The 14,538-nt window shown below is 36.2% G+C and overlaps 1 protein-coding gene across 2 annotated transcripts in view; it reads left to right on the top strand.

Annotated features, from left to right (window-relative positions):
• Nucleotides 1-9,890, top strand: part of LOC117330520 (mRNA-decapping enzyme 1B-like) — a 117,465-nt gene extending 107,575 nt beyond the window's left edge. The window contains exons 9-12 of one of the 2 annotated variants that reach the window (XR_004533357.1): nt 320-464; nt 1,555-1,670; nt 2,076-8,593; nt 8,654-9,890. Coding sequence is in view for 1 of the 2 variants with exons in the window: in XM_033888890.1 (XP_033744781.1) it covers nt 320-464; nt 1,555-1,670; nt 2,076-2,153 (339 nt within the window). In the remaining variant the exon portion in view is untranslated. Of the gene's footprint in view, nt 1-319; nt 465-1,554; nt 1,671-2,075 lie in introns of both variants that reach the window. The other variant, XM_033888890.1, reaches the window with a different exon arrangement.
• The last annotated feature ends 4,648 nt before the right edge of the window (nt 9,891-14,538 follow it).

Here is a 14,538-nt window from a genome sequence, read left to right as displayed (position 1 = left end):
TGTATTGTAGAGGAGCATTTTGATGAATGTCCTTATAAGTCTAATGTGAAAATTATCACCAGAAACTTTCTGGAAACTTTCTGTGTAACATTGTGTAACATAAAACTCAGTGAAATTTAATATAAAATACAATGTATACATTTAATAAGTAAGTACAGAAAGGTCTGTTTTCAAAATAGATATGTATTTCAAATGATCTCCAATATACTTACATTACTATACATATAGGATACTACTGTATGTCACTGATTGGTTCTTTAGTGGTTTTAAACTAAGATCTATTTCTCTTTGATTTCGTGATTAATTTGTCAAATTTCAGGCATCAGCCAGCAGTTCCCTACCCCAAGGGCCAGTTGCACCCATGGGGTCAGATGTCCTCCTCACCCCTATGGCATTTGCTAATGTACCTCTCCCAGGGGCCAAGGTCTCGCCTGGTCCCGTGGTGGCACTCAACACAACCGCAGGTATACATCTACCAATACACTTCACTCTGTAGCAAAAATGAAAACAATTTGGTGGATATTACTGGAATTTTAGATTAAAAAGGACTAGACTTGCGTCGATTTGAGACACTGCTATATCTGCCAAAACAGATACTTAACGGTTTATCAGGCTATTAACCCATGTCCACATGGTGTTATGAAGTCAGACTGATGCAGTATAAATGAAGGAAATCTTTAAGCAATTATAAGGGGTTTCTGGTGTTTTGTGATTGATGAGGTTCAACCTGCAGCTCTTTTCTACATGTACACACATAATTGCATCCACTCAAGGTGATCAGCCGAGTCAACAGACCTTGTGACAGGAGCTAGCATCATATGACATTTGATACTAGTTTTAGGATGTTTGTGTATGTTAATTTGGATGTTTTTTAGAGTGAAAGCAGCTAATTACAAGGTATGGAACTTTCTACACTAGCACTGCCACTGTGATGTAGAAATTTCCCAATAATGGTTGGATAATTATTATATATATATCAATATTTGATTAGTTTAGTTACTGTTTAGCCTTTTTTAATGTTTTCATTTTTAAAATGTTTTACAATCAATTTTTAAATTGACTAATTAAGTTACACAATACAAAGCATCACAAGTTTTCCTCCGCATGACTAGAGTACTATATAATATAAGGAAATTCACTCATTTGTATGTATACTGATTATGTCACTACTAAGAAGCTAAAGATTGTTACACTTTAACAAACACTTTCTGATTTATTCCATTGTTCATTTGTCTTCTATGTTATTTGGTGCCTTCAATTAAATCCTCAGAGCAACATTACATGATGGGAAAATCAACCTATTATTTATACACTATAGTAACACAATTACAGCTGTATGTAGTTCAGGTTCCCCCACAGATTCATTGACCGAGTCTTACCATATTAATTGAACCAGAATGGTATATCATAGATTGACCTCAATTGAAGTCTATAATTGTATACTTGGTCCCTCTAACTCCCTATGTTTATCTGTGTTTTATGACCCTCTACTGTTTGATGTTTCTGTACCCTCCTATCTACCCCTGTATATACAGACTCTACTCTCGGTTACAGCATCAGATGACAGTAATCCACTGGACCGTAGTGGGGGTTCCAGTAGCTCTGAGTCCATCCCTGTAGCAGCGCTTACCAAGGAACAGTTACACCAGGCCATGCTTTACCTCCTCAAGGTCAGTAGGAGAAAGTCACATATGTCATATACATACTAAATGTATTGCAAGTAATAAATTGACCAATGGCTGTTTGGCTTTGGTTTAAAACTTTCTCTAAAATATCCAGGGGAACAATGCAGGTCCCTTGGGCCTGTTGTGCTTTATTCAGTTCATATGGGTTGTTTTTTTCTAGATTGGTCCCTGTCTCTGAAATATTAAGATTTTATTTAAAATTGAGCTTTTTGGTCTCTAGCATTTTTCTATAATTCCTTAGTTTCAAACAAGGGAGGAAAAGTACAATTAATAGTATAAAAATTAAGCTTGGCAACTCTTTTTTTGAAAACGATTAGTACGTTTAGTTTAATTTATTTCACATGGATATATTCCCTGTAGGATGAAATCATTATTTTTTTCTGTTTACAGAATGACCCCAACTTTCTCAACATACTACATGAGGGATACCTAAGCAGTCTCAAAGAATTGGCAGGATCTAGACCCTGATGCTGATTTTACTATTTAATGGTTATCTCCCCTGAATAGTTCCTGGTACAGATGTTGCCTAGCAACAACAAGTCTCGGTGGAAAATGTGGTGCTAAGTTTACCAGGACAAAGTGCTACTGACAGCTGATAGTCCGATCAGATCATCTACTGGATTTTAGGGGCCAAATTAGGGGTTTTGCAAATTATCTCTTTAAATTTGCATTATATTGAACTTTTTATTGACATAATAAGTCATAATGTGATTATGAAATGTTTTACTGACAGCTATATTTTTGTGATATTTGTAGTGTTACTGTTTCTACAGTCCAAACCTGACTGGCTAAGGGCTAATTGACGTTATGTGACACTTAGTCGTCATGGCAATAGGTTGTCATCATACCACTAGGTCTGTCTTTTTAATAAATTTAAAACTTACTGTTTCATTGATATCTTAAATGATGTATGTTGCTGTGTATTTTATTTATGTAGTTTTTGATTGGTGCAAAGGGAGACAATCCAGACACATAAGATTATTTTTGTGTAGGTGTCACAACAGTGAAGTGTGACTTTTGACTTGCCAAAGATGACATGCTATACCATAGATTTTGGTATGATCCAAACCTACCTAACCACCCCATGTTCTGCTATGCTGGACCCAACTCTGTAAATCGAGTCCACATCAGAAGATTGGATGGAAGAAGGCATTGGATAGTCAGTAGCTGAAAGCTAGTGTAAATACTCATCAGATTTTTTTTATGGCTTTGTAAACATTCTAAAATAAGTGACATCATTTTTATTGATATTATGACAATAAGACAGTGATATATGTTATTTGTAATAGTCATATCTCATATGGGACTGTTTAATATAATGCTGTATAGCTGGCTACTCACCAGAGTTGTATCATCAGTTCTAGTGAGAGATACTGCTCCCTATATATAGCAGTACTTATAATACACTGAGATGTACAAGTAAAGATCAGCATATACATGGCAGGATTTACCATTAGATAAAGGGTATCTTGACCAAGTGTACTAGATGCCAATATAATTATCCTGCAATAAGTCAATGTCTAGTAATAAGCCCCACCTATATATTGCTGTTCAGTAAAATTATCAACAGATGTAATTTCATTGTCCTATAATAAGCCAAACCTCTGACTGCATTGGGATGGATAGTACTTGGTATATACTGACTATGCTGTAGTATATTGGGACAGTATTGTTACTGACCGTGCTGTAGTATATTGGGACAGTATTGTTACTGACTGTACTGTAGTATATTGGGACAGTATTGTTACTGACCGTGCTGTAGTATATTGGGACAGTATTGTTACTGACCATGCTGTAGTATATTGGGACAGTATTGTCACTGACCATGCTGTAGTATATTGGGACACTATTGTTACTGACCATGCTGTAGTATATTGGGACAGTATTGTTACTGACCGTACTGTAGTATATTGGGACAGTATTGTTACTGACCATGCTGTAGTATATTTTGGACAGTATTGTTACTGACCGTGCTGTAGTATATTGGGACAGTATTGTTACTCACCATGCTGTAGTATATTGGGACAGTATTGTCACTGACCGTGCTGTAGTATATTGGGACAGTATTGTTATGAACTTCCATATATCCTAGTCAGTGTCCTTGTCTCGTGGGGATTCCACATGCAGGTGCTACAACCCAGATATACAACTGCTTATTGACTTTCATATTGTCGAGGATGTGTTCATTTCCCCAGCAGAGATTGTAACAGTAGTTATAATTTGTTAATTGTGAAACCTTTCTGCCAACATATAGATAAGATATAATATGAATTTATATTTTTTCTGTACTGTGGTGATGATGAAGTATGTGTGTTGAGAACAGGAGCTGGCAAGCTATCTAGTCTAGACATTTTGGTATCAAACAAATATGATGTTTTTATCAAATACATTTCAACTTAAGATGTAGCTGAAATCATTATATTGTAGAATATTACAAGGGTTACCACCCTAAACAGTATGATCTCCCTGCTTATAGAGCTGTACAATGTCATGACACTGCTCTCTGATCTGCTGTGTATTTCCGAGATGTAGGAGTGTTCTCTGGACAATCACTTACCTAGTGCAGCTTGATGTTTATATTTGGTGAGATTTTGGACAATATCTTCTTATCTTGCTTCTGTGTTCAATACTACTGAAATGTGATGCCTTCGTTGTGTGTAAAGTTAGTGTTAGGCTACTCACTGTTTTCTACTTGTGTTAAATGTCCCTTAATACGATAATATCATCGTTATGATACATTTAACTACATCTGTTTTTCCCCTTACACTACCAGGTATACAGTAGTTGCTTTCTAGTATGAATTATAAGTCTGGATTTACAAGATCAGACATGTTGGTCCCTCTGGAACAGGAGTTATCATTTATTGATGTCTCTAGACTACAAGTCTTACTTAGTAAGTAGAATTTGTACGTAGACGACAAGTTTGATATGTTTCCTATAAGCTGTAGATAAGTGCAATATTCTAAGTATTATGTGATACTGACTTTAGATTATATCAACATACACTAAAGTTAAAATTCAGTTCTGGCCTCAATGATTGGAGGTTCATGTATTATATAATATCTGGAAGTTGTTTCTATTATTAAATTACAATTTAAGCCACCCATAGGTTAAGTCACAATATATATATGTTACTATTAATAAGTGAACACAAACAGTATTACTGCAGACAAATAATCATACAGGATATTACTTAGCACAGGAATCCACCTGTAACTCACCACACAACTCAAGTAACCACACAATTAAGATGTTACTGCACACAGGTAGAAAATTGATAACTAATTATACACACCCTCCCTGGGAAGGAAGTTAGGGGAGTTTACTGAATCATCTTGTCCATCCGTAAATGTACCGGAGCATTCCGTTATTTTTCAGATAATATTTTTTCAGATTGATGATGTAGTCAGGGTTATTAGTCTGTTTTCCTGGCAAGAATTCTTATTTACTAAGGTTGAGGCAGGCAGATAGGACATTGATTTCCTACAGGTGACCAGATGTAATTACATATGGGTAAAAACATTAGGTGTTACTTCACACAGGTAAAATGTGTCATTGGTGGTGTACCTTTCACTAGAAGGGAGGTAACTCTTCAATCTTTGGTAAATTGTCACTGTTGTCTTACTAAGTGTTATGTGTACCGTGATGTATCTGTCCGTCCCTCGTATCACCTTCTACAATTTTAGTGACCTCTCCAACATGTTTTTTTGTCACATCAAATATCACTCTTTTTCACGTCCAAACAATTTTCTTAAAAGTGCATATCAAATGTGACATAACTTGTGTGTGAATTTAAGTGTATGTGTGTGCGCATCTATTTTCCATGTTTCATTAGTGAGATCAAACAGTTACTGAAGGATATATCTATAGGCATAAAGCTTACATCTATAGGCATAACTTTCCCATTATTGATTCAGAATAACACATTTTCAAAAGGAAAATAAAAAGGTGTTTTTAGAATTATTATATCAGATATATCAGAGAGCTTTGGATGACTTAGCATTACGACAGATTCATTGTTTTTTAAGATCTGATATAATACTAGTCCATTTGTTTTGTAAATATTGATCATATTTTAGATTGATGAACAATTTCCAAGATTTTGAATATGAATATGAACATCCTCATCTCCCGTGACGTAAATATTAAGCTGTTTTTTTTCCTTTATTGAATCCTGTGCTACATTTTCCTCACCCTGTATGAGGCTCTAGCTCTCCAGCACTGCTGTAAATCTGTAGGATTCTGTTTTGTCCCCAAAAACTTTCTTTTTCAGAGCTCTGTCAGTCCATAAGAGGTCTGCTGGTGGTCCTCAAAAGGGGGGATAACTCCTCCACATCTACAGGTCATGGAGCTGGCCTCTGTAGTGACATTGTTGTTGTTAATGATACATTTTACCTAGAACGATAGATACACTGTGACAGACATCTTCATGGCTTTAGAAATCCCTAAATTGCAAATTTTAGGTCCCAGTTTGATGAATGTTTGAGATCAAGGGAAAATGTTAATTAGAGAAACTTTCCCTTAATTCTGCAACACTTTCCTTTGGGAAATTTAAGATATCGGAGTTCCTTAGATAAGTGATCATTTTTGATACTGGGGCCTGGCCTTATATTTTATGTATGAGTGAATTTTGTGCAATGATTGTCTTTTAGCAAAATGTTTCCAATATGAAATGAAATGTGTGTTTATTCAATATGTAAACTAAAAAGCTCTCCATCCCTGACAAACACCTCTCTCTGAGTGTTTGATCTCTTCTTTAATGTTACTTTTTTTCATTTTTTGCCAACTTACTTGAAAAAATATGTCTACTATGTTTGTTTATTTGTTTAGGGGTTTTTTTTGGGGGGGGTTTTTTCCAGCGGTTTAAAAGTTCTCCTGGTGCACTAACTATGTTGACTGGGCAGCATTTAAGTAAAATACACTGCAGTATTTTAACACACATTTTTGCTATGTGTATGTATGTGAATTTATACGAATGAAAAATAAATTAATATATTGCTTTCGCTGGCTACAATTTATATCTACTGAATATTTATGAATATCCCTTCAAGTGTGATAGGAACATTTTGACTGGAAGTGCATCTTCAAAATTGACGGGCTGTCAATTAATCGATAAATGAGCTCAAGCCCTGGAGTTTGAGGATGACTAAGTGTAGCACACATGTTCTATTTATTTATGTTGATGTGTTGTTTACTCTTTATGTTACGAAAGAAGTGTATGCAAACAATTTTAATTGATATTTTCATCTTTATCTCAGTTAAAATTTTCATTGTACCTGTGAAAATATCAAATATTATATATCATTGACACCTATTCATTTTACCTGTGAAAATGTCAATATCATTGACACCTGTTAATTTTACCTGTGAAAATATCATTGTTGGATTTGTGACTACGTCTCGGTGATACTGTGGCTTATCAAATTGTGTTCAATTGTTGTTGTTCCATAATAAAATGTATAGATTTTAACATTACTAGTCAATGGCAGAGTTGATCACCAACGGACCACCCATTGTAGTATACATTGTGTTTAAAGTCTGAAAGTAACTGTATGAGGATGTTTAGATTCACAAAATTTTAATTTTCCCTGTGTGTAGTTTTGTTTGTTACTGTTTTTGTTTTAGTGAAGTAGGGTTTATTGCTGTCGGTATGATGATTACTACTTCAAAAGTACAGGTCCTTACAATGGGTAATGGCCCAGTAAGGAAAGGAGTCAAGTCTGTGTACGATAGGAGGAAGGGAGTTTGTATACAGTCAGAGTGTGTGAACATGTTTCTATATGATCAAAGGGTGTCAATATGTTTTGTGTACCATCAGAGGTTGTGATTTGTACATGATAGAAGAATAGTTGCAAAAGAATATAGAATGGGAGAAAGGTTGCAGAATCATGGCAGGCTGTTAAAATGTTGTGACTGATGATAAAGAGAAAGTTTTATGTCTGAGGTAAGGAAGTGTGAAAGCTGGGTAGAACAGTGTGGCTATGATAGGATGATAGGATGATAGACAGTATGGAAAAGTTTGTAAAATCATCGGTGAAGTTGAAATTAAGGTATATATAGTGTGAGGAGGTAACCATGTTTGTCTAGAACGTACAATCCTTTAATATATGATCCAATATTAGGTACAAAGGGAGAGTACTCTGACATGATTTAACATTCAGAAGATAGACATGCCAAGGTTAAAATGATTCCTATTGTTTGTTTATTGACATGTTGTAAACATCCTTAGCTAATATCAGAAACTGTTTTAATCACGGCTATGATTATAAGCTTTTTGATAAATCTTTTTTTTAATTATAATTTTAAGGAGATTATGTGTTGAAACTGAAAATTTGAAGATATAGGAGTTGAAAAGCTTTCAAAAATTCGATTTTTAAAACAAGCTTTTCATAGAGTCTGTTGTAGTTTTAAAGTTTGGAAAAAAAAATTCATTTTTGTATTTTGATATCATATTTTAACTTCTTTTCTCAAGTTCATCTTTTTTTTTATTCCGTAAAATCTTCAGTATCATGTACAACAAAGTAATTCTTGTAATTGCTGTATTTGTACAGACATTAAATATAATAGACAATGTGGTGATACCCTATGAACAAATTTGCAACTTGCTTAAGAACAATTGGGCCGTCGGGTATTCATGCAAGACAAAATGTCAACAAGTTTGAAATATTTCACAGTAATTAAAATACCAAAATAAAGATCATCAATAATTGTTAAATGATGGATTAGTTTTATTGAATGGGTGTCGGGGAGGGGAAGAGAATGATAGGTGCAAGACTAAAATTGAATTTTATGTTCCAAAGTATAATCATATATATAATTTAATTGAAGGCCCAGTTGTGTTCATCTGGTGAGTAATCACAGGTTTGTCAGCATTGTGAGATATTTTCAGTATATAACTACATTGTGAGGTTATAGCTGTAAATTTGTCAGCATTGTGAGATTTTTTCAGTATATAACTACATTGTGAGGTTATAGCTGAAGAAGGGTGTATGTATGTGGGGGCTCAAATTAAAACATGTTTTGGGGGATTTTGTTCTTATTACATGGCACATTATCAAGGGTGAATTTAATTTTTTTATGCCGATAGGGTCTGGGAGTAAAGCTGTATTGCTAAGAAATGTCTTAAGGAGAGGGTGCTATAATAAATATTAAGTTTGATGAAGTAAAAATTAAATAGAATATAAAAAATTAATAGGATGAAAAATGCACAAGGAATGAGGATTAGAACAAATATCAACAAAAGAGAAAAGATAAACTACAGGTGTACGTATAAAAAAAATCATGGAGAAAGTGATAAAACAGGAAAATACGTTCTGGGGAAAGCAGGTTTGTTCTGGGGAGAGGGGAATATGTTCTGGGGAGAGGGGAATATGTTCTGGGCGGAGGGTACATTTTCTGGGGAGAAGGGAATATGTTCTGGGCTGAGGGTACAATTTTTGGGGAGAGGGGAATATGTTCTGGGCGGAGGGTACATTTTCTGGGGAGAAGGGAATATGTTCTGGGCTGAGGGTACAATTTTTGGGGAGAGGGGAATATGTTCTGGGCGGAGGGTACATTTTCTGGGGAGAAGGGAATATGTTCTGGGGTGAGGGTACATTTTCACGGGAGAGGGGGTATGTTCTGGGCTGAGGGTACATTTTCTGGGGAGAGGGGGTATGTTCTGGGGTGAGGGTACATTTTCTGGGGAGAAGGGAATATGTTCTGAGGTGAGGGTACATTTTCACAGAGAGGGGGTATGTTCTAGGCAGAGGGTGCATTTTCTGGAGAATTGGGAATATGAACTGGACTGAGGGTACATTTTTATGGGGAGGGGGTATGTTCTGGACTGAGGGTACATTTTCATGGGGAAGGGAAATGTTTGGGGTGAGGGTACATTTTCTAGGGAGATAGGGAGATGTTCTGGGCTGAGGGTAATGTTCATGAGAAGGGGGATATGTTTTGTCCCGAGGGTATATTTTCTGGGGAGAGGGGAGGGGGATATGTTCTGGACTGAGGGAACATTTTGTTGGGAAAGGGAGATATATTATGGGATGAGGGTATATTTTCTGGGGTAAGGGGTGAAGGGATATGTCTCTGGAGATAGGGAGTATGTTATAAGAGGGGAATATGTTTTTGGGAGAGGTGAAGATATTCAGGAGTAAGGAAATTGGTATACCCTGAAGAGAGTTTGGGTGGAGGTGGGTTTTGGGGAGGGGGTTTCTGTGGTGAGGTTCGGGGTAGTGTTGGGGGGAAATCAGGGTTTGGGGCTGGGGAAGTGGCATTTGGGGGGGGGGGGGGGGGGGGGGTGGAGTTTATGTTGTGGGTAAGGGGTAGTGGCGTTATGGGGCTAGGGCTAGGGGGAGTGGGTTTCCTGTGGTGGGGTTAGGGGTAGTGGTGTTTGGGGGCTAGGGCTAGGGGGAGTGGGTTTTCTGTGGTGGGGTTAGGGGGATTATTTACCACGGAAAAAAGGGGGGTTTTACCAGCAAACAAACCATAGTAAAACAGTGTTTTGTTTAGTAATTTGATATGGAAGCAAAAAGTTGGGAGTAGATAATTTGATTAATACATGTTTCAAAGATAAGTAAAAGACATATACATTCAATGATTTTGTAGTGGTATAAAATTATATTTGATGTGATAAAACATACTATGGGGAGGAAAATATTAATATAAATGTACAATTTTGGAGCAGTCTGGTATTTTATAGGTTCAAATCTTATAAAACTTTGGCATAATAAAGAAACTTGACAAAATTTGTACTTTTGTTGACTCTGATTTTTGTTGTCATCTTGTACCATGAAGTTGCAATGATTTCAACAGTAGGATTTTGTTATAAAGAGCTAGGCACATTGTTCATGTGAATGACCTTGGGCCTCTTTCAAGAACACAAGGGTAATCTTTTCACTAAGGTCATGATATTTTACTGAAGATGGTGGGTTGTAAGGTCATCAGTTTTCAAATGGTTGCCTAGCCAACTTTCAAGATAACAGTTTAAAAGTAAAGGTATACAAAATATATGTATATACCTGGCTCTACAGCAACTTTGAAGTTGATCTAGGTCATTTCTACATATACTATGCTGATTACCACTTTATTCAAATCAGATTAGGCTAGGCTAATTCATGTCATTAATTCTTCTAGCCCTTCATTCTAGCATACTTTTGGCCTAATATCAGGTCTCTTGGCTATAGAAAAATCATTTTTTGAAGATTTTAACCAGTGACCTTGAATGTTGGTCAAGGTCATTCATTTGAACAAACTTCATAGCCCTTTACCCCAGCATGCTACAGTCCCAATATCAAGCCCCTGGGCCTCTAGGTTATTGAGAAGAAGTCGTTTGGAAGATTTTAGCCTATTTGACCCATGTGACCTTTAATGTAAGTCAAGGTTATTCATTTGAACAAACTTTGTAGCCATTCACAACAGCATGCTACAGACCCAATATCAAGTCCCTGGGCCTCTAGGTTATTGAGAAGAAGTTGTTTGAAGATTTAAGCCTATTTGACCCATGCGACCTTGAATATTGGTCAAGGTCATTCATTTGAACAAACATTGTAGCCATCCACCCCAGCATTCTACAGGCCAAATATCGAGTCCATGGGCCTCTTGGTTATTGAGAAGAAGTTGTTTGAAGATTTAAGCCTATTTGACCCATGCGACCTTGAATATTGGTCAAGGTCATTCATTTGAACAAACGTTGTAGCCATTCACCCCAGCATTCTACAGGCCCATTATCGAGTCCATGGGCCTCTTGGTTATTGAGAAGAAGTCGTTTGAAGATTTAAGCCTATTTGACCCATGCGACCTTGAATATTGGTCAATGTCATTCATTTGAGCAAACGTTGTAGGCCTTCACCCAGCATGCAACAGGCCCAATATCGAGTCCATGGGCCTCTTGGTTATTGACAAGAAGTTGTTAAAAGGAAAAAGATGACGACGGACGCCGCACCACGGCATAATCTCATTTGCCCTTCGGGCAGGCGGGCTAAAAAGTTTAATATCATCATATGTGAATGGTAAAATTTTGGGATGAAGGGATATCAAATTTAAACATTGAGCCACTTTCATTATTTTTTCTTCTGGATAAACAAGAGGCTTATGGTATATTTTGGTCTGTACTTTGAATGATATCGAGTTTAATTTTGTATAAATGACATTTACCAATTTGTTATCGCCATTGTTAAATATGGGAAATGCCAACATTTAAACCACAACGTCACTCCAGCTATAATAAATAAAATGTGGCAAAATATGACCAGAAAGTACAGATTTACATGGAGATCGATGAAAAGTTCGGGAGAGTACCACTTTTTCTTGCCTGGCAGTGATAACACTATTTTCCTTGACATAAACTGAAGACTGTGTCACATTGGTACTTCGTAAAAGGACTACTTTTAAATTGACATCATTCTTAATCCTCATATCACCTCGACCCATTTCTGTACTGAGATAAAAATCTACGTGTCAAGGATACTTCAGCTACGTTCCTACTATGTGTCAGTTTATAATATACCATGGGGATCACTCGGCTCACCCGTGGAAAGGAGATTTTCAGTTCAGCTTGGTTTCCATGTGAAGGCACGTGAATGCTCACGTGGTAATGTAATAAGTTGGTTGATCACTAAATCTCTGTACCCAGTATAAAATATAAAAATTACGTTTATTGTTCGTGCGCCGTTTGACCTTCAGTAATTGAGCTGTAAACTTCGTACTGTGCTTGTTATTTATTATTGCCTACTACAAAGCCTCTATTGTATGTTAAAACCACAGGCAGTGACTGATCTCATCCACATTGTGAGTCAGACCAATGATCTAATTATATTAGTCTTCCCCTGTATGTTGTCATAGGTCAATGAGGACGTTATAGCTATCATTCTTTATTTGCCGTTTATATTTTTCTAGTCATTTTAAAAACACGGTCGAACGTAAACGATAAACTAGGCTTAGTAAGAAACACTTGGTTTAACGATACTACAGTTGTCTTATTCCCTGTTCAATATTCATATTCCATTGAGAAACTGTCTCCGTAACGATATCGCTGTTTTTTTGAACCCCTGCTCTATATTTATGTTCTATTAAGAGACCGTCTGTATTACGTTTAATTGACCACATCTAACAATGTCTCTTAAGCATTCTGTTTGTTTATATACGTATATACATATTTACATCTCACCCTTCTTCAGCTCAGTAAACTCAGACTGCGAATAAATTACCGTATACGCAGTGAAAAAATTAAGCACGGGAATCAGTACCATAATTATGACGTCGTCTATATGTGACGTTATCGGAACGTCATCTAGACGGCGCCATTTTGAAAGCACTGATCAACGCAACCTAGTGTTTTCTCCTGTTACCCAATGATCTCTGCAAAATACCCCTGGTAAACCAAGGTCAAATGAGTATTTTGCCAAAAACTAAACTGAATATTGCGGAAATGAGGTAAGTTTACAACAAATGGCTGAAGTGTACAGTTACAAGAGATCATTTGACCACGTCACTACTAAATCTGTGTCAATACACGATGTGTTTGACAACCATAGTTAATCTGCATCGGAAATTGTTGATAGTGAATATATCAATTAATTAAAAACGTAAAAGGTATTAAACGAAACTGTTGAGTTGTTTCTTTTAATTTTGGTAACATTACTGGTGTCTTCACGTAGATTCACTGGAACTGTATTGTCTTAGCCAACCACGTCTGCTGTAGTTACCAACGTCGCAACATACACCGAATTTTATTTTCTTCATACTGTATTTTAACGATTTGTTTGATGTAAATAAAAGGATTGTACCTCATTTTGGCTGCGTATACGGTAGTATGCCCGCAGTTGGAAACGAACATATCCTATGGAGCGCTAACCATAGAGAATGTTCTTTGCCAACTGCGAGCATACTTCCGTATACGCAGTCAAAATGAGGTACAATCCTTAAATAACTGACTCTAGTTAGTTGTGTGAAATTCATATCACTACTAGGTATAAAAGATTTTAATATCGGTACATATTTTAAACAGTGCACAGTTCAAATAAAAGTGATTTAACAGTGCACAGATCTAATAAAAGTTATATCTTACAAAATTTGTACTGAAATCCTCCCGGGCTGTGTTGTGTTACCATCACACTTTAGTAAAGTATGTGATTGGCGGTGACTTTCTGAGAGTGATCAATGTATTTGTTAGAGAGAAAATTGTAATATCTTTGGTAGTATTATATATTTATGTATTGATATGAACAGGTTGGAGATGTTTGAGGCAGACTTCAACAAGAGGAACAAGAACTCGGATGATGACAATGAAACCAAGTGGTATATCAAGTAGGAGAAGATTTTTTTCCTAATAAAATCCTGTTATCGAACCATAAAAATTTTCCCATGAACCTCATCAACCTGCAACTCTCGAAACCCTGTTTTTTATTTGTCAACAACATCCATCAGTGAAGACCTATTGTTTTGAGCAAACGCTTGAAGACCGAATCAGCTGTGTTATGTATACATCGGATGTAGGGGAAGCAGGGATGATGCTATCTAGAAATGGAAAATTCACTATTGGGAAATGGAAACCACCAGGTTTTTCAAACCCTTTTTATGTGGTATACTGTCCCTATTGGTTACTTAGAAAGTAAAGATTGAGATAATTGCACGGTGTGGACGAGAATGTAGTGTTCATGATATCATGTTATTTAGGGTCAGTACTTATTTATTGAATTCATAATCAATATACAGAGTATCTAAAGCAGAAAACTTAAGAATACTTTGTAGGGCATTTGTTACAGGTTCTGGTAAGCAAAATGATCCTACCTAGGATCAAAGGCGGTATGTCAATAGTTAACGAATATCTGTATTCTGATTCAATTGTGTTAACATACCCGGTATATCA

Source organism: Pecten maximus, chromosome 7, assembly GCF_902652985.1.
Source record: "Pecten maximus chromosome 7, xPecMax1.1, whole genome shotgun sequence".
NCBI classification, from domain to species: Eukaryota; Metazoa; Mollusca; class Bivalvia; order Pectinida; family Pectinidae; genus Pecten; species Pecten maximus.
This window is presented reverse-complemented; position numbering and strand designations above follow the sequence as displayed.